This window comes from Urocitellus parryii, chromosome 12 (genome assembly GCF_045843805.1).
Source record: "Urocitellus parryii isolate mUroPar1 chromosome 12, mUroPar1.hap1, whole genome shotgun sequence".
NCBI classification, from domain to species: domain Eukaryota; kingdom Metazoa; phylum Chordata; class Mammalia; order Rodentia; family Sciuridae; genus Urocitellus; species Urocitellus parryii.
In genome coordinates this window covers 6336465-6358486 of record NC_135542.1, presented here as the reverse complement: position 1 = coordinate 6358486, position 22022 = coordinate 6336465, and the positions used below count along the sequence as shown (strand labels likewise).

At 38.9% G+C, this 22022-nt stretch overlaps 1 protein-coding gene across 1 annotated transcript in view; it reads right to left on the bottom strand.

The window, feature by feature from the left end:
• The window catches only part of Il1rl2 (interleukin 1 receptor like 2), a 41118-nt gene extending 22159 nt beyond the window's left edge, over window positions 1-18959 (bottom strand). The window contains 6 exon segments of the mRNA XM_026408611.2: window positions 1391-1465; window positions 5147-5306; window positions 14956-15151; window positions 17310-17544; window positions 18321-18471; window positions 18561-18959. Coding sequence (XP_026264396.2) covers window positions 1391-1465; window positions 5147-5306; window positions 14956-15151; window positions 17310-17544; window positions 18321-18471; window positions 18561-18959 — 1216 coding nt within the window.
• Between the last annotated feature and the right edge of the window lie 3063 nt (window positions 18960-22022).

The window sequence follows — 22022 nt, the reverse complement described above, 5'->3', positions numbered from 1 at the left end:
AGAAAACAAATAATTAGGAAATGAGTTTCTTGTTAATTTCTCTTTTATAAAAATTTTTAAAGGTTTTAAATGACAAATAATAATTGTATGTTATAATACAATATTAAAATGTGATTTTTGATATGTTAACAATGTGAAATAATCAAATCAAGCTAATTAAATTTCCATCATCACATATTTAATGAGGGAGAGTTTTTTCATTGTTTTGATCTTAGTTATGACTTTCTAGGCTTACTGCATTTTGATTATACCATGTGGTCTGTGCAGTTTCCTCTTTGGGGACCCTGCATTTTTCACAGATATTTATGAGATTGATCTATTAAATACATTTGCATGTGATTTTGCTGAAATGTTTTAGATTCTTATTTGCCTAATAAATCTGAGTATATTAAAATCTCCCACTACCATTAAAACAATAATATTGTCTTAATTGTATTGTCCTTAGATTTCTGAGACTTTTAGCTTTATATATTTTGATTTACTGCTGTTTAATACATAAAAGTTTGAATTTTAGGACATATTGTAATTTTGATTAATATAAAGTGATTCAATTTGTCATGGGGGGAGGAATTCTTAAAAGGTTATTATCAGACTGAAGTCAAGCAAGTTGATCATTCATGTTAACTTCTGCAAGTATCCTGCTTATGCAATTATTTTTCATCTTTTAGGTCTTGCATGTTTTCCATATGTATCTTTTGAAAAGAGAATGTTATTAAATTTACAAAATTCTAATTAAATTTTAATATTTGATTCAATCTGAACACCTATGTTTTAATGAAAACTTTAACTTGCTTTTTCTTTTTGAGAAAGTACTTAAGGTTTTTTGTTTTTAATTTTACTAGTGACTTCCTTTATGTTTTAAGGAATAACTTGAACCACCTTTTCTCTACATAGAGAAGCAATCTTTTTGTTCCTATCCTATAAAAATGAAGGAATATAATATGATCACTTCCACCTTAATGTTCTTCCAGTATTAGATAATAAAACCCACAATTCCCAATCAACATTATTTAGTTGTAGTTTTATATTTGTTTTATATTATGTGTTGTATGTTGTATGTATGTTATGTAGTTTTATATTATGTGTTGTCTTTTTCAAGAGTTATCTTTACATTTTCATCACCTCTACACAAACAGATTTACAGTAACCATCTAGAACTACAGTGATCCCCCGACCCTAAGAACTCCAATATTATAACTTCCCCAAGCCCCAGCTCTGTTTGTTTTTATTTTGATGCCTCTCCTGATCAGCAGGTATATCCAAAGCCAGAAAATGGATGTGTATGGGATTTGTCACCACGATCGAAATTCAGAATATTCACCAGACAAAATATGTGGACATAGTGAGTTGAGCCCTCGGTAATGTCAATGACTTCCATAATTTTACTCACCAAGTTGTACTTCAATGGAATTGTTTTTTGGATAAATTATTTTAGGAATTCTTCTTTCATTTCCAACTCTTCCTGCTAAGAAATCAAATCCACAGTCAATGGCATTAGAATACTATATGATGCATTCCCAAATACCATAATATAATAGCAAGAAGCACATCAGAGAACAGCTCAATAAACACTGGTCAAGAAAAGACAAAACCTATGGTGTGAGAAATTATTCCATAAATTCATATATTTTTTTTTTCAACTGGGAATAACTAAATTGCTGAGGAGGGAAAAAAAACTAGAATTTGAGTTACCAAAGGAATTTCCCTCATTGTATATTTGGTATAAATGTAAACTAATGAGACGGTATAATAAAAACCTCATTACTTATTAATCCAAACACACTTTTCAAGTTCTGGCTAGTTAGAAATGATGTCCCCAACTTATCAGTATCTTCAGTTCCACTCCTCTTTCTTTCTATCATTTTGGTGTTATTTTCAATCCTTTTCTGTCATTTTCTAGCCCTTTCATCTATACCACTCCCACTTTATGCTTGTCTCTCTGGATTGACCCTCTGGATTCCATGCTCCTTGGACTTTCCCACTCCTTCCCTTCCCAATTTGCCCACTAAAAGTTAACAATCCCCTGCATACTCCCTCATTCCTTCTATATATTTGGGGTAGGATGTGGAATGTAATGTAATGAAGGAAGCTAGGGGAGAATGCAGAAATACATGCCCTGTACGATGGCCATAATAATTGTGCATTCTACAAACTATTCTAACTCAGTATCCCCAAATAGCAGCGATCGCCAACTAGTCCCCATACCCCCACTCACTGGATCACACACATGTCGAATCTGGAAGTCATTCTAGGAACCAGCTTTTCTTTCATCCTCCTCAATTTCATCACCAGTGCAACAGATTTTACCTCCAAACATTTCATAGCCTGTGCCTCTGTCTCCACTTTTAAGTCATCTTATTCTCTACTCTTTTCCTGGACAATCTCATCCACACTTGCGATTTTCAGTTACCACTTCCAATGGCTTTGAAAGTCTTATCTCCAGACCTTCCTTTAAGCTCCAGACTCACAAAGGACATGGCTTTCTCTACATCTCCTTTTGGATTTCTCAAAGGTACCTCACACTCAGCCTATTAAATGACCAAACTCATGATCTGACTCTTAAATCTGTTTTGTTCAGCCTCATGACTCTGCGCTTGTACCCACCCCAAAGTTGTTTAATGGCAACATGGTAAAGCTTATGCATAAATGGCCCCTTGAGCTTGCCCCTGTTTAACTCCATGTCCTTAGTTCCCTCCACTCCTCATCTCAGACATACTTACGTACAAATTAACTTCATTACAGATGCAACATAAACCATGACATTTCACACTTCCACACTTTGCTTTATGCTGTTCTGCCTAGAGATCACTTCTTATTTTTCTTTACATTTATAAAATCTATTCATCTTTCAAAATTCTGCTGAAAGAAAACTTGAAATGGAACCACCATGTGACCCAGTAATTCCACCTGAGCATATACCCAAAGAACTTCAAATCAGCAAACTATAGTGATACAGCCATATCAATGCTCATAACAGCTCAATTCCCAATACCTAAGCTATGGAACCAACCTAGATGCCCTTCAACAGATGAATGGATAAAGAAAATGTGGTACATATGCACAATGGGATATTACTCTGCCATAAATAAAAAATGAAATTGAATCATTTGCCAGTACAAGGATGGAACTGGAGGCGATCATGCTAAATGAAATAAGCCAATCCCCCCAAACCAAAGGCCAAATGTTTTCTCTCTGAAATGTGGATACTGACTCAAAATAGGTGGGGGCAGGGGAGGGGAGGGGATGAATGAGGGTTCACCAGATTGGACAGGGAAAAAATGGGGGGAAGGGAGAGGAGATGGGTATAGGAAAGACAGTAGAATGAACTGGACATAACTTGCCTGCATTCATATATCTGAATACATGACCTAAGTATAACTCCACATCATGTACAACCACAAGAATGGGAAGTTATACTCCAGGTATGTATGAGATGCTAAAATACATTCTACTGTCATGTGTGAGTAAAAAGAACAAATCTTAAAAACTGGGGAAAAATTGACTGAAAGCTAATTCCTCTGAAGAGCCTCCCTAGGCCAATTGCTTGCCACCTTGTAGCTCCTTCTGTTCTTTTCTGTGTCCCTTGACACCATGAAAAAGGTGAGCCTTAGCATATAATGTTAAAAATAACTCATTTATATCTTCAAATTCACTGCCACCAGGCTGCAGTTTCTCAACAGAAGGAATGATGTTCTTAAAGTGTTAAATTGTCAGGGTGTAATGAAATTCTGGGCATATGACAGATCACACACGTTGATGGAACTGGCAGGAACTATCGACTCTTGGACCCCGTGATCTCTCGAGGTATTCTTTTTTTTTCCCTTTATAAATTTCAACCTTCTGAAAAAGTTTCCCATTTACTCATGCAAAACTGAAGCATTTTGGTAATGGGCTAGTCATTTGGTTAATAAACAGACCTGTGCTTTGACAAGGCCAGACACTGAGCTTGGTGCTGGGATTCAGCTGGGAACAAGATGAGGACAGAGAAATTCCCAGCCACAGGAAACCCAAGAGCACGAAAATCATGAAATCTAGCTCCATTTTTGCTTTCTTAATTAAGTGGCCCTCAGTGAAGGAAGTCAAAATGGAAGCCACCCCAAAACATCGAATGACATGCGTGATTTCAGCAAAGAGAACCGGGGGACGCAGGAGGAAGAAGGGGCTGGAAGGCAGGGCACCACTGGACTCTGGGAACCAAGGGATCATCCTGGATTGACCTGGAGCCCTCCAGAGGGGCGGCAGGGAGTCACCTCTGCTCAAAGGACCCTCTAGGGAACAACACCATCAAGGACTGGCTAGGTATCCCCCAGAACTAGAAATCCATGACCAACATGAAGGTCCAAGTCAAAGGAATATCCAGCCTTTCATCCTTTTCCTTCTAGACGAGTAAATACAGAAAGTAACTCTCTACTGAAGAATGAGCAAAAAGTGACAAGAAGAAATCTTTGCCCGGTGTGTGGAGAAGGAACCGGGTCTGCTTGGACAATGAAGGCCAGGGCTTCAGTCCTATCTCTGACCTGAGTCAGCTTTGTGAATTTGATGAGTTGCTTCTGTCCTCAGCCCCCATAAAATTCATGGTCTGAGCCAAATTATTTTGAGGATTTCTTTGAAGATTCTACTTTTCAAATCTCCAGGGCATATGGTCCACGAAACTGGCTGTTCTGGGTCAAGAAATGAAATCTCATGAACAACAGGTTATTCTAGAACTATGGCCGGAAACACTGAACCTTACAGAGCCCAAGACAAAGAAGGCCAGTGCTGGAGGGGCCCACAAATCGCTCCCAACAGTGAAGGCAGAGGGAAATCAGGGTCCAATCAGTAATACCCACGATGCCCTCGATACCTACACTTTGTCAGGCACCCCAACAGCCACCCTATATACCTGATCTCATTTCATTTTCCCAAATCAACCCAAAATTTTGAATATCTGGTTTTGCTTTGATTTTTGTTTTCGACAGATGGGGAGAACTAAGTTGCTCATGCCCTTTTGCCTCACTCTTTCTACCCTCTGATCTATCAGTGGCATATTTCAAAGCCTATTAATCTTCAAGAAAATAAAAATCCAGATCGATTCTGCCCAAAGCCTGAAGCCAACCGGCTCAGCTTCGTGTGAGGAAGACCAGGAAACAGGTGTGAGCGTACTTACCGATGCTCACGTTGATGCTGTTCAGAACCCTGTATGCTCTCCCGGCATGGGTCAGCTGGGCTGCGCACGCATAGCTCCCGCTGTCTTCTGCAGAGACATCGTACACAACGAGCTTCATTTCCACAGGAACAAACCGTGTCTCTGTGATCTCTTTACAATCCTAAATAAAATAAATAAATAAATTCCAGTTAGCATTTGGGGGTACCAGTTACACTCCTAATTAGCCCCGTCCTCAGAACTGTGGGAAGATAAGAAATCTATGTGAACCCTAAACCTTAGGTCATTTACAATCTAACTGAAAGACCAACAGATGATAGATGATGGGTAGATAGAGAGATAGAAAGAATGGATGGAGATGATAAGTAGACGAATGGATGGATGGATAGAGAGAAAAGAATAAGTGATAGACAGATGGATAGACAGAGCAGGAATTCCTTGGTGGAATTCGTCTGTGGATGCATGTCGTGTGTGTGACATAATCCGTAATCTGTATATTTGTATCTGTCCATCTCCATCTATCTCCAGAAGATTTGACAAAGTATTTCCTAGGCTAAAATGAGTGACACAAACAGTAAAACCAAGAAGAGTTGAGAGGGCAAGGACTTGTGTAGGCTAGAGAGAAGACTTCATGGAGGAAGACTGGGACCAGGTCATAAAGGATTGTAACAGAAGAACAGGAACAGTTAGGAATGTCCTCCATGGCAAGGCCCATTTCTCCAAGTGGAAACTCATCTAATGGTAGGAAGCCCCTGGGCTTTACAAAGCCCAGGGGGATTGTAAGACTGTCAGTCTAGGTGAACAGTGGCTGTTTCTACCATGTTGCAGGCCCAATTATACCTTCTCTACTTATTGGGGTTTTATTTTACAAAATCCAAAATAACGCTTCACAAAAAAAAATCATGTTTGGAGGTGTAAACAGTGGTAAAAGAACACTTCCCAATCCACAGAGAATAGCTATCACATGACTTCTCATGTCAGCCAGGCCGCCACCAAACTCCACCAACCTGAAGCCAATTGTCTCAGGAATGCCTTTCCCTCTAAGTCACCCGTGGCAACCACCCAGAGGGCAAGCCTCACCATTCACTTGTCCTATCAGAAGCTCGCATTCTCGCGCTGGTCACCACACCTTTCTCTCTTGGGGCCAATTCTGCAGTCTTTCTCAAACCTGTTCCCCCTCATGAAGCTCCACTCCAGAATGACTGATTGGCTAATTGAGTCCAATTATTCAGTCAAACATTTGAGTTCCTGCTCTTTATCAGCACTGTGTGAGGCCTTGGTCACTCGGGATTCAGGTGTCGTCTCTGTCCTCAGGGAGCTCACGGTCTCTTAGATGAAGAAGGCATATAAACATCTATTTTAATAAAAATTTATTTAAAATGTTTTAATTGTGGGAGCTCTCTCTTCATTTGGTCAGCCACGGTTCAGAGTCATACCTCATTCCCTATCCAGGAACAATGTGAGTAAATCCACCCTGCATGGTGAAACCCACTACATAATGCCAGAGTGGATATCTGTTGATTTGCACTATCCATTATGACTTCCCAGAAGTATTATATTATTTCCCCATCAGCACCCCACCTGGGAAACCAAACTATCACGCCGACAACTGCTCACCACATAGAAAGGGAATTAGTATTAAGAGTCAGATGGAAGGCATCAGACCCTGATGATATGATGTCTCATTCTTCAGGACACAAACAAACACAAATTTTGAGTCCTCAGACTTCAGAAATCTCTTCCCTGGGTAGTCTTCACTTGACAGTCCCTGGCTAGGCACGATCTCTGGCTGTCTCTTCCTATATGCTTCCATTGTTGAACAGTCTTCCTCCTGATTGTCTTGTTCTTCCTTTCAAAATATGCAAATATTTGAAAATATTAATTATTGGCCTTACTAATTGAGGGTGAGTCTTTCCCTTTAGAGTGAAGTGGAATGCCCTGTTCTGATCCAATGGAAAATTATTTCAGAGTGTAAATTCTCTGCAAGGCTTCATCTTTATTTTAAATTTTGAGAGTGATGTATCACTATCAAGATTTATGATTAAAATATGAATAAAAAGAGAGCCAATATTTGAATGTCTTATATATTCCAGGTACCAAGATGAACACCCCTAACCTGGCATGTACAATGTTTCAGAGACACAAAATAGCCCAGAGCATTCTGGCTAAGACACAATGGGTATAAAAGACTGATGGAGATAAAACTAGGAAGGATGCAGGAGCCCAATTAGTTAGTGGTCAAAACAAAGGCGTAACTAGGGTCACTGAGTCTAGCAGGTGAGGCAGTTTCAGAATGAGCCTTTCCTCTTATACTGCATGTCTTCTATGCCCTCCTACCTCTTAAGCCCATAGGTATTTTTTAAAATGAAGAATCTGAACCTCCATAGATGCTCTCATAGAGTGGAGAATAAGGGCAAGCATCCGATTTTTTTAAAGGTCCATAGATAAAATTGGATGCCTACTTGAGACTGTTAATCACAGCTCTGACTCCATCTCCAAGTTCTATGGAAATTTAGATCAGATGATAATAAATGATTCAAGCATTGCTACGTTGCTAATGACTATCAAAGACTAATCACACTGGAATGGAAAAGAATAGATTTTGTCCTCAAGATGATATGCTTGTGCACTCGCAAGCCCTCTGAAATAACATAGAATAAACTTTGCCTTTCAAGTGCGGAAACTAAGACTCAGCATACCGGGGACTTGACACCACCAAGTTAGTGACAGAGGTGACTCTGACATATCTACTGTCTACCAATATCAAGTGCTTTCACCTCTCTAGGTCACAAGTCAGGAGAAAAGAATTGCCAGGAGGGTCCTTTTGTCACGACTATAACTCATTCTTCCGGGGCCAGGAGGTGATGGTTTCAAGGTCGCAGGTGTACCACAGGAAGCCTGAGGTGCAGTCTAAAGCGCCGCACAGAGGAATGTGTGAACAGCATCCCGAGAAGTCCACAGCTGGCTTTGAAAAACAGGTGATACTGAAATCAAAGCCAACTGAGGCTGAGGACACTGTGGCTGGCAGTCAGCGCCTTCTGAGGGAACAGAACTGTCTTAAATGCGAAGGAAAATGTGACAGAGCACGCAAAGTTCATAGCACCCATCCTAACACAGAGCAGATACATCAAAACATGTAGAATGCATCTAAAACTTGGTTCAAAGTGAAATTCCAACTTCAAATGTGTATATTAGAAAATGAGAAAGGCTTATGATAGAAGAATGATAGGAGAATCTATCTCAGGAAGTTAATAAAAAAAATTAAATTAAAAGCAAATATCAGAGGGGAAAAACTAGATGAGAACAGGAATTAATAAATCAGAGAACAAACCAATGAGAGAATTAACAAAACCTAAATATTGCACTATAAAAACACTGATAAAAATGGATAAGTTCCTGCCAAGAGTAATCAACAAAAAAGTAGTAGGAAAAATGGAAATATACAATATTAGGCATGAAAAAGAAAATAAGACAAATCCTACAAACCTTGTATAGACACTAAGAGCGTATTTTAGCAGTATTATCTTAATAATTTTAAAATTAATAGATGAAGCACAAATGTCTGCACAAGTACATCATACTAAATCTGTTATAAGAAAAAGTAAATATGAACAGTTGTTTGACTGGTAAAGACGTTAAATAGCTGGAAACGTTCCATCAAAGAAAGTTTCAATTCCAACTGGCTTCACTGATAAACTCTAAAAGCACATTCTAAAGAAATGAAACCAATCTTATTGGCATCAAAACAGACTGGTAAACCAATGGTACAGAATAGAGGACACAGAGACTAACCCACAAAATTACAATTATCTTATATTAGACAAAGATGCCAAAAACATGCATTGGAGACAAGATAGCCTCTTCAACAAATGGTGCTGGGAAAACTGGAAATGCATATGCAACAAAATGAAATTAAACCCCTATCTCTCACCATGCACAAAACTCAACTCAAAGTGGATCAAGGACTTAGGAATAAAACCAGAGACCCTGCTTCTAATAGAAAAAAAAGTAGACCCAAATCTCCATTGTGTGGGATTCGGCCCCAAGTTCCTTAATAAGACTCCTTTGGCACAAGAATTAAAATCAAGAATCAATAAATGGGATGGGGGCCTGGGGATGTGCATGCTCAAGCAGTAACGTGCTCACCTGGCATGCGCGGGGCACTGGGTTTGATCCTCAGCACCACATTAAAAAAAAAAAAAAAAAAAGATGTTGTGTCCACCGAAAACTAAAAAATAAATATTAAAAAATTCTCTCCCCCCCCCCCCTCTCTCTCTTTAAATAAATAAATAAATAAATGGGATGGACTCAAAATAAAACGTTTCTTCTCAGCAAAAGAAACAATCTGTGAGGTGAATAGAGGGTCTGAATCTTGGGAGCAAATCTTTACCCCTCACACATCAGACAGAGCACTAATCTCTAGGGTATATAAAGAACTCAAAAAGCTAAACACCCAAAAAACAAATAACCCCATCAATAAATGGGCCAAGGACCTGAACAGACACTTCTGAGAAGATGATGTACAATCAAGAAACAAATACATGAGCAAATATTCATCATCGCTAGCAATTTGAGAAATGCAAATCAAAACCACTCTAAGATACCATCTCACTCCAGTCAGAATGGCAGCACTTATGAATACAAACAACAATAAGTGTTGGCAAGGATGTGGGGGAAAAGGTACACTCATACATTGCTGGTGGGACTGCAAATTGGTGCAATCAATATGGAAAGCAGTATGGAGATTTCTTGGAAAATTGGGATGGAACCACCATTTGACCCAGCTGTCCCTCTCCTTGGTCTATACCCAAAGGACTTACAAACTGCATAGTACAGGAACACAGCCACATCTATGTTTATAGCAGCACAATTCACAATAGTTCAACTGTGGAACCAACCTAAATGCTCTTCAGTAGATGAATGGATAAAAAAAAATGTGGCATATATACACAATGGAATATTACTCAGCAATAAAAGAAAATAAAATCATGGCATTTGCAGGTAAGTGGATGGAGTTAGAGAAGATAATGCTAAGTGAAGTTAGCCAATCCCAAATAACCAAATGCTGAATGTTTTCTCTGATATAAGGAGGCTGATTCATAGTGGGATAAGGAGAGGGAGCATGGGAGGAATAGATGAACTCTAGATAGGGCTGAGGAGTGGGAGGGGAAGAGGGGGGCATGGGGTTAGAAATGATGGTGGAATGTGATGGACACTATTACCCAAAGTATAGGTATGAAGACAGGAATTGGTGTGAATATACTTTGTATACAATCAGAGATATGAAAAATTGTTCTCTATATGTGTAGTAAGAATTGTAATGCATTCCACTGTCATATATAAATTAAAAAATAATTTAAAAATTAAAAAAAGAAATTAAACCTATCTTAAGAATTTCTATAAAAAAGAAACATAAGCCTCAATTCTACTTATTTCATAATACCAGAAAATCTTTCATATCAAAATCTGACAAGGACTTAACAAGAAACCAAAGTTATGGACCAGTATCACTTACAATATAGATGCAAAAATCCTGAACAAATATTAGCAAACCAAACCTGGAAGTGTATAAAAAGAATTACACACCATTCTGAGTTATATACACTAAGGCAAAATTGATACAACATTCAAAATCCAGCCTTGTTATTCAACACATTAGCAGAACAAAAAAAAAATCATACAAAAAGTAAAAAGGTGTTTTATAAAATTTGGCACCAATAACTAATAAAAATCCAAGTAAACTAGGGAAAGTTCCCTCATCTCATAAAAGACATTTGTTAGTATCTTAAACATCAGTTAATGGGGAAATTTTCCTCCAGTATAAAGATATAAATATGCTACAGTTGCCATTTTTGGAGAGCTAACAAAATAAATGTCAAATGTCTATAATCTACTAGAACAAAGTAATAACCCTGGAATGGAATAACTTCCAAAGTGTTCAGAGATCCTGGCTAATAAAATAAAGGAAAAGACATAGAAGTTGCAATGAAAAAAAGGAATGAAGAATGGAAGGGTGGGAGAATGAAAAGTGAATTGTCACTAATCTGAAAACATGACTGAATGTGTAGGAAATCCAAAAGAATCTGCAGATCTATTATTAACATAAATGAATGAATTTACCAAGGTTGCTAGATATAAGGACAATGTACAAAAATAAATTGTGTTTCTACTTTAGAGCAATAAACAGATGATAATAACACAAATCCATAATAAAAAACAACAAGTTGCCAGAAATAAAGCTAACAAAATAAATGTCAAACGTCTACATAGAAAATTATAAATCCATCCTATGAAAAATTACATTTAGGAAAATCAAAAGGAGGGATTATGCCATGTTTATCATTTAGAAGACTCAAAATTGTAAAGATATCAATCTATGCTAAATTTACTTACACTTCAATCACAATTAAAACTCAGATATTGGGTTTTTTTGTGAAATTCCAAACACTCATTCGAAAATTTTTATAAAAATTTGAAGAACTACAAAAGATAAGACAACCCAAAAGGAGAAGGACAACATGAGAAAGGAAACTTTACCACATGTCAAATCTGAACTATAAATTCAGTGAAATTACAATCAAGATTCCAAAACTTTTTTGTGAAAATTAGCAAGTAGATTATAAAATTGTATATAAGTGGAATAAGAATAGCCAAAGTAATATTTAGGGAAAAAGAAAAGTTTAGAGGACTTAAAACTCATAAGACTTGCCCAATGTCACAACAACTAACAAGAATAAACAGAACAATGCATACAGAACACTGCAGAGAGTTCCCAACCATACCCACATGCAGATAGCAATCAGATTTAAGTCAGCAAAGGTGTGCCAAGCAAGGTAGAAAGGGCAGGTGAACTATAAATCCACTTGGAAAAATTAAATTTAACCCTTAAAATTTAATGGAAAAAAATGAAATTTTAAGAAGATAATAGAAAATATCTTGTTTCTTTGGGATATAAAAATATTCTTCAATAAGTCACAGAAAGCTCTGATTACAAAGGAAAAATTAATAAACTAAACTACATTAAAATTAGGAAGTGTGGGAACTCATGAAAACAAAAAGGAAAGTCACCAACTAGAAGGATTTCTATAACGAGCATATAAAACTAACCATTACTGGTACCCAGATGTAGAAGAAACTCTACAAAATAGCACAAAACAGACAAGAGGCCAGCAAACTACCCATGGACCAAGTTCAGCCCCCTGCCTGTTTTTGTTTTTTTTTTTTTAAGTAAAATGTTCTTGAACACAACCACACCCATGCATTTCCTAGTGATCTACAACTGCTCTCCTGCTACCAAACAAGAGTTGAGTGGTTGAAATAGATTATCTGACCTGCAATGCCCAAAATATTTACTATTCTGTCTCTAAACAGAAGACGTTTGAGAACCTCTGGACAGGACAACCAAGCAGAAAAGTAGACAAGAGACTTCCACAAGCGCATCACAGAAAAAAAAATTACACACACACAAACACACATACACAGACCAGTCATATCTAAGAGCCAATAAGCAAACTTAAAGAAATAAACATCACTTATCAGGGAAATGTTAATTGAAGATAAAAGACTAGGGCTCTAGGTATAGCACAGTAGTAGAGTTCTTTCTTTGCACGCACAAGTCTGAGGGTTCCACCCTCAGCAACACACACACACACACACACATGCACACATGCAAAAAAAAGGGGGAGGGGCTATTACCACGATGTGTTGTCAGGGAAAAAAAAGTAACTCTTTTTTTTTTTTTTTTTTGGTACCAGGGGTTGAACTCAGGGGCACTTGACCACTGAGCCACAACCCAGCCCTATTTCATGTTTTATTTAGAGACAGGTTTTCATTGAGTTTCTTAGTGCCCCACTTTTGCTGAAGCTGGCTTTGAAATCGCTATCCTCCTCCTCAGCCTTCCAAACTGCTGGGACTACAGGTATGTGCCACCGTGTCCAGTCAAAAATAACTCTTATACACTGCTGTTGGAACTGCAAATTGCCACACCAATTTGAAAAAATGGTTTGGCACTTTGATTACACATTCTCTGAAGTATCACTTATGCAAAATGTTTCAGAAAATTGCATGCATAAGTGAACCAAAAAATACATATATATGTATATATACATATGAATGTTTATATCAGCCTTATTTCTCATATCCAAAAATTGGAAATAACTACAAAATTCAATAATAATAATGATGAAATACTACACAGCAATGAAAATACATAAGCTAGAGGAACATGCAACAACCTGGTTGATTCTCACAAGTTTACAATAAGTTTACAGGAACTGTACACAAAACACTATACATAATGTGATTCAGATTAAATAAAATTCAAACACTGGCAAATACAATCTGTAAAGGTGTTAAGTCAGAGGAAAGTCGATCTTTGGAAACAGGGAAGCACAGTATTCGAAGGCTAGCATGCCAAACACGGGTACCCAAGATGCAGAAATATCTCAAATATCCTATAAGTCACCAAGAAGCAGGAATTCAGAAATGGTAATTAAACATGAAAAAAGTTGTCGATCTCACTAATAACTAAGAAAATGCAAACCAAAACAACAATAAGAAGATATTTTATACTCATTTGTTTTGTAGAAAATTGAAGTTTATAATACAAAGTCCTACATGAGGTTGTAGGGAATCCTGGTGAGTATATAAACTGATGTAAAACTTTGTAGAGTAATTTGACATCATTAAAGTAGAACATTTCACTCATATGTCTCTCTGGAGCTGGTGATCATGTACCCCGAAAAACTCATGCTATCAAAGTCCACTAGAGGACCATACGAAGATATTCATATCCACATTTCTCAATAAAGAGGAAAAAAGAAACAACCTAAATGAACATTAGAAATTTAATAAAGACTATCAACAAAAGCAAAAGGTAGCTTTTTGAAAAGACTGAACTCACAAGTCTCTTGTGAAATTAAATGCAATACTTATATTTGTGTGTGTGTGTGTGTGTGTGTGTGTGTGTGTGTGAGAGAGAGAGAGAGAGAGAGAGAGAGAGAAGAGAAACAAGAACTAAAGTTGAACTCAGTGCAGAAGCAGACATGGAAAGAGATGAAAAACAATGTTCCAATATGTATAAAATCATGAACAAAATGAACATTTTCTTATGAAAAACAAAAATCTTCCTGAAACTGACTCAATCTTACCACTAAAAAAAAAAAAAAAGAATCGTGAGACGAAAACCCTCCCATTAAGGAAACGCACCGTCCAGTACTGGTAAGTACAACCAAGAAGTTAGGAAAAAGTAATTCCAAACTAAAATAACCAGCCTGTGCTCCTCCAAGCCAAGGATTGCCTTCCAAGTGGGCAGGTGCCAGTACAGTCATGAAAAGAGGTAAAATATGAGCTGCAGAAGGATGAGCACAGCAGGCTCTGTCTGCGTAAACATGGAAGCGCGGGACTATACCCAGGTGTGTGTCTGGGTGGCCTTACGTGAGGGTGCGGGAGGAGGAGTGGGAAAAGGCATTCCCAGGGGTCCCTGTATAATCTGTAATCTTTGACCCACTTTCATCCAGCAACCATTTGAAGAAATTAGTGTTAGGGGGAAAAATGATACCCTGAAAAATATGGATAATTGCAGGGATATGGATGATACAAATAATAAGACATTACAAAGTCATAACCAGAAAGTTTAAATACTACCTAATTAGCAAAGTAAGAATATCGATCGCTAAGACTAACAGATCTATCTTAGGCACATGAATCTCTTTTCCCAATCTGCCTTAAAAGAACCAACTTCATCTAGAAGAATCAAATGGATTTTTTTAAAGGAGGAAAATATATCATTAGGATTTTTTTTTTTTTTTTACCTTATACCACATTATTGGACCCAAAACACAAGTCTCTGGAAAGTACAGATGACAGGTCAGACTGTCACTGGGTCCCGTACGTAATATTTGTTGGTAGTCATCTGATAAATTGGGTAGACTCCTTCTGGAATTGTCACACCAATGTTTTTCAAAAACAGTTAGGTTCATCCATATTCTGACACAGTTGTTGGCATTCCTGTAAGAAAACAGCAGGTTGAAACCCACAGTCTTAAGCAACCACAAAATCAAATGATTCGGTCATCTTCTCATTTTTCATGTCATTTTCAAGGCACCAGACCAATCCTTTCTTAAAAGAAACAGTTTGCAGCCTACAAAACATTGATGACCCAACAACAGATGACATGTATACAGTAGAGAAACTGGACAACATCTTAAGGAAGAGATCAAATTGAACTCAGCCTCGGAGGGGCAAAATGGACACCATGCGTTTCTCCGCAGAGAACACAGAGCACTTACCCAGCATCCCAGACAAAGAAACACGCCCAAACCTAAACCCAAAGGAAGGAGATATGATAAACTAATTCCCTGTGCTCCTTAAAAATATCAGAGTCATGAAAAATAGAGGAACTCCTTCAGATTAAGAGATGAAAGGTTTATGCAATCAAATGCATTCCATGGTCTTGGACTGAATTCTTTTCTGGAAAGAAAGGGAAAAGTTGTACAGTTCACTGATAGGGCCCCTAATGAGACTAGAAACAACAAGTTGAAGTATGTATGGTTACATTTTCTGAATTTGGTAACTACGCTATGATTATGTGAGGGGATATATCCTTGTGGTTAAGAAATAGACATTTAAATATTATGCAGCAAAAGGGGTATGCTATGTACAACTGAAATGGTTTAGAAAAAATATTGTGTGTAATATACACATACACAGATATTATGTGGAGACAGAAAATTATAAGGAAAATATTCTTATACAAATAGAACTCTTGAGGAAGGGTAGATAGGATTTCTCTATATTATTTTGCAGTTTTATGTAACTTTGAAATCATTTCAAGGTAAAAAGTAAAAATATATCCATATTATATATGGATATTACAGATCTGGGAAAATTCATGTTTATTCTTTTCCACGACAAATAGTATCTTTGTTTAATTTCTGTAAAAGATGATTTTTCTTCATTTCATGACTTCCAGATTTAAATGTTTTAAATCTGGCTCCAATATCCCTAGTAATTTGTGTGGCACATAATCTCCAACTGCAGTTATAAGTCACAGCCTAGACCAGAGCAGGAGAGCAGAGTTCCATGAGACCTCAGCAGCAGACCCCTAGTGGCTAGCACTGGGGAAAGGCGCCAGGCAGTGACTGACCACTTCCACTGTACACCACTCAGTCAGCGGTTCTGTACACTGAGTCTGTCCGTCTGATATACGGAAACAAGGAATCTGGCATGACTCTAGTGGGTCATGGGTAATCCTGAGACCCAGAAAGGTGTCAGCAAATGCTACAGAACAAAACAGAGGGAGAATGGAGCATAGACTTCACTCAGGAGTTCAGTTGATTTCCACTTCACCTCTGCCAAGCCAGTATCTCTTCCATTTTACAGAAAAGACATCCAAGTTTCAGAAAGATCGAATAATGTATTACTATCATACAAGTTAGTCAGAGTGAATCACAGAATGATGACCCTTTGATCAAATGTGGTCCACAAATGGATTTCCTTCACATCTCACAGAGCTTTACAAATTGAAAAGTCACACACAGACACACACACACACACACACACACACACACACACACTCAGATCTCAAATAGACAGCTACCTTTGGTAGCATATGCCCTTTCTAGTTGATCACAGGCCTTTCTAGGCTCAGTGTCCAAAAATAGGAAACAATTCAAAAGTCCCACCAGACCTGTGTCCCTTATCAATTTATTTCCTAGCACAGCACCTTGTGTGGGTTTGGAAAATACTTAATGCTTACTGACTTTTAAATCCCCACCTTAAACAGATCCTTTATGAAAAGAGCTCGAAAGAGGTCTATCCTTATCCGGGTGTGCCGCTTGTCACAAAAACTTTTGGCATTCCAAGAAAGATGGCAACAATAATATTACACTAATATTATACTAATAAACACACTTTGTAAGTTGGTCTGGCCTGAGGCATCATTTCAATAGGAAAAAAAGCATTTCATGTTCTAATAATGGTTTACAAATCTATCGTATTTTAAAACGTGTTCATTGGAAATCATTGTATAACAACCATAAAGCTATACAATATTATTTCTCTGATTGCATTTTCTATGTTTATTAAAATTTTCTTAAGAGATATATATGCACACATAAAGAGAAAGATTCATATGAATTAGTTCCACTTTAAAAGAGGAACTTACTTTATAACACATAGGTAGATGCCCGAGTCCTCCAGTTTCAGGGGAAGAATCAAAATCCAGGTGTGTTCCTGGTGAACTCTAGACTGATTGTCTTTGGAAATGGGAGCTTTGCTAGCGGCATCATACCACACTACATTTACTTCCCCATATGTGAGTGGAGGGTTGGTACAATTGAAGGCAAAGGGCTGGTCTGCTGATGTTGCCTCATGATGCATATCCCTGTCCTTGCAAGCATCTAGGAAAAGAAAGGAAAAAAGCAAGAAGAATTAGCCGGGAAGGGGTGGGGGGACACACAAGAGTCGTGCTGATTATTAGTGTTAATGAACACCTCTTCAGTTTTCTAGTCAACTTGAAATTTTATCTGAGAGTTTTCTAAAAAAAAAAAAAAAAAAAAAAAACATCAATAGCCTACTGATTGGAAAACATGATTCCAAGTTCATCAAACCTATCCATCCTGGATTCCTTCTTCACAAAGCCCTCTCCTATTTGGAATGATTTCCTTCTTTCCCTTCTTAGACTTAATTTCCTGTCCTCCTCCTCATTGTAAGGGAACTCACTTGGTCCTGTTTTCTTTTTACTCTGCCACCTAATTACTACATCTTCAGTAAAAGGCATCCCACCCCCAAAATGGGTTGTTTTTGTTTTTGTTTACCAAGCTACTTAGATTTTCTTAGAAATTTGCTTTGTTGACGTGTCCTTTGTTTTTAATCCTGGATCATAAAATAGCCCTTTGACCTGTAAGTAGACAGTGCTACCTCCATTTAAGCACTTTCACCCAGATCTTGACTGGCATATTTATCTAGCTTCTTCCCATCCCCAGGATAACCTGGAAGCTCCTGGGGGCTGAGCATTGGGTAACTTGGCCATTTCCCCATTCTGTGGAGTTCTGAAGGGCCTTCTAGGGACGGAGTAATTCACCAGGCTCAGACCCCAGGAGGTCTGCCCAGGGGGGCTAGCGGGGCCTGGCTACCCTGGTGGGCATCCTCTGAGGCCCGAGGACTCGGAACGTACCTGCTCGGACAAAAAGTGGAAGAGCGATGGACACTGCGCAGAGCAGCCAGGACGGCGTCCTCATTTTGGGCTGCGGGGAAGGGAGAAGCCGCTGGGGACAAGGCACCGCGCGGGCGCCCGCGCCCCCAAACCCCTCTCGGGCTCCAGAGCCCTGGGAATCCCAGAGACCCCGACCCGGGCCACTTCACCTGGAGCTCGCCACCTTTCTCCCAAACTGGCCCCTTCCCTGCCCCTTCTTACTCCCAGTGTCCGAGCTCCAGAGTGCGGGAGCGCGGGGAGAGGCTCCCTGGTGGCGTCCCTTTCTGCCACCCGGCAGCCAGGCAGGGTCGGCGTCTCGCGCGCCCGGCCTCTCCCCGGGTCCCCAGGTGGCCCCCGGGAGCCTCCCCTGGGCGGCCAGGGGCTCTGAAGCCAAACCCCAAACCCGGGCTCCTCCGCAGAAGCCAGCGCAGGCGAATCTGGCCAGGGCCGGCAGGAAAGGATGGAGGGACTCTGAGCGACACCGCCACCAGACCTGAGGGGTAACGCAGGCTCGACCCCTCGCCAGGCCCCGGGTCGCCTCCCCAAGGTCGCCCCGCCAGTCGGGGAGCGCCCCGGGAGTCCTGATCTCTGGCCTCCCAGTCGTGCACATTTTTGGGTCATCTGTCACTGCACACCTTTCCCACCGGCCTGGCCGGGCCAGTCTACCTGCCTGCGAAATCCGAGGGAGCAGGTCCCAGAAGAGAGAAAACAGGTCCCGAAGCCAGTCAAGGCGTTTTAATTCCTTGGCACATCCTGTCCTCCGTGGGAGGGGTAGGCCTATCTTCCCCAGTGGAGGGCAGAAAGGAAGGGGAAGTGGGTTAAAAATCCTTTTGCCTGATGACCCAGCAGACAGCGAGTTCTTCCTCACTAGGAATGTCTACCTAAATCTTCCAAATCGTCTCCATAAATGAACTATTCATTCTCTCAAATCCCATGTGAGCAGTTATTAACACGCCCAGGTTGGCCTATATGGAAGCAATTGGAAGCCACCCAATGGCTTCTAAGGAATGTTCTTAATCCGCCTGAGTCACGCCCTTTAACTTCTGTGAAGCAGGCATGGCATGATAATCCTCCATACCCTTGAGTCTGAAGACTTCTGCCTAAAAAGTTCTCAATAGATCATGTCAACAGGGACCTGTTAGCTTGGCCATCAGGAGTCACTCCCAAGTCATCCCATGGGCCCTGAAAGAGAAAAACTTAAATTGTAATTTCCATTCAATGGATTCATAGGCAAAGCTATTTCTAGTGGTCTTTGTGGGATTAAAGAGAATGAGGACGAAATAAAAGAGCAACCATGGGAGCAGAAAGAATGCAGTAATTGCATTAACAGCAAAGCATCTACACATAGAAAATATTGAGAATTTCAAAGCATTTGCTTGTGTGGGTTATGCCTGCCAATATTACTATACTTGAAATCATAAAGAAAAACTCTGAAATACTTACTTTCTCGTTAATTTTAAATAATGACCCTATTGCATGTTGAAATAAATACATGCATTTTATGAAAATGACTATACTATCAAAAACAAACTTATTGAGAAGAGTGTGATTGCTCTGCATGCTTATAAATGTTTCGAGTATCTGGCTTAATAGAAGATTAGGTGGATCCTCCCATCTGCTTCTGTATCCAGTCTCATGGTATAATATATCATGTCATCTATGAAAAGGGCCACCTTACACTAGTGAGAATTTAAAAAGCCAAATGAAGTCTTACTAGGGTTATGAAAAGAGTTTTGATTTCACAGATCTCTTTAAAGGGTCTCTGGGAGTCTCCTAAGTCTCCCACACTTAGAGAACTTCTTTGTTAAGCTCTAAATGAATATCTTTATTGTTTTCCCCTAACATCAGCATTGAATGAGCCTTGTCTGTACATATACACTCTTCAGGGTTTGTCTTTACCCTAAGCAAAACAAAGATGTGGCTATAAATAATGTGATTCGCATAGAGAACTGAGGCAGGATAGAAGAAATAAAATTAGATAGAAAGGAGACATAAAGAAAATATCATTTTAACATTTTCCAGGCCTGCCATTCCCCAAATCATTCACTTTCTCAGGACTGTCACTCTCAGATATCTGGGAAATCTGAAACTCTATCTCATGTACTGTTAAAGAGACATACAGGCATATTTAAAAAAAAAAAAAACTGCAATTTAGGGGACTTTCAAATATTATTTACTGGATTGGATCATGGAGACCCCATTTAAAACTAAGGCTCCTCAGAATGTGCAGAAGACCAGAAAATGTCTTAAGATCACTAGACTAATGTCATCCTCTTATACCTTCCCATATTACCCCTTGTGGAGTGTCCTTTAAAAGAAGAGTCAGGAAGACAAAAACGTGCCTCTCAAATCTCCAGATGTCCCACATTCTCCTTTGAATGTCTATTCTTTGCTTTAAACCAACAAACAAACAAAAACAAAAGTCTTCTGTCTCTGCCAACATGTGCTGAAATTTTTTTCTGTTGTATGTCAAGGACCCTGCTTGTCCTGAGTCGAGTTTTCCACTCTTGAGGAACTCCCTTGGGACTCTCTTCCAGTGATATTTTTTTCTCTAGTGACAGAACTATTGCCATGAGCAGTGTTGCAGATTATTTCCGAATCTCTTTATTTATGCTCCTTTTCCATTTGTACCTCCTGAATATATGCACTTGTGTCCTATCTTGTTTCTGGGATGTGAGGACTGGCATGTACACCTATTCCATTTAAAGTAGATGCCACAAAGTTTGTGAGGTTAGGACAGTGAACCCTCCCGTAGTGACTGGTTCTTACTGGACCTTACTGACATTACACTTTGCTAGTGACTTTAAGGATCTGATTACACTTTCAGGGATGGTCACGTGCATTTTCTGATACATGGAGAATGAATTGCTTGGTTTTTGAAGACAGAACTGATTTGGGGATTGTAAACTCTGCAATAAAAAACAACATTATGTTAAGTGAAATAAACCAGACACACAAAAACTAGTACCATGTTCCCTCTCATAGGTGGAATTAAAAAAAATAAATAAATCAACTTGAATGTAGAGTAATAACTAGTGGGTTGAGAATGAGGTAGATGAAGGAACCTGGATTTGATCAACTCATGCTGTATTTGTATTGAAATATCACGCTGAATACCATTCATATGTACAATGAATACATGCTAGTTAAATTTTTTTTAATTAAAAAAAGGAAGAAACTGTAACATTTATTGCAGGTTCTCAGTTGCCCTGAAGCTGGATAGCATGGTTTGCCAATGAGAAAGGGGAAGAGAGAAATTCAAATGAAATTTCTTTTACAGAGGCTCCAGGTGGGCAACTTTAGTTTTGCTTTGTAACACACTTGAGAAAAGTTGATTTATGCTGAAACTTCCTGGATTCAATCACTCCATCTTCCATTCTATTTTTCAATATTAAAATTTTCTCCTGAAATGTAGATCATGTAATATTTAAGGGCTACAGAATTCAAAACAAGTCATAAGTGACGTTAGCAAGGTCCAGCTTACAATCAATATTCATCCAGTTTCCTGTGTATATTCCTCCCACTCCCCAAACTAACTATCCAGACTTGGTGCTTATCATTCCTGTGTATGTGTGTGAGTGTGTGTGTGTGTGCACATGTGCATGCATGCTCCTTAAGCAGTAGAATATCCTATTGTATGAATATGTCCCAATTTATATGTCCATCTCCTTTGGACAGTTTGTT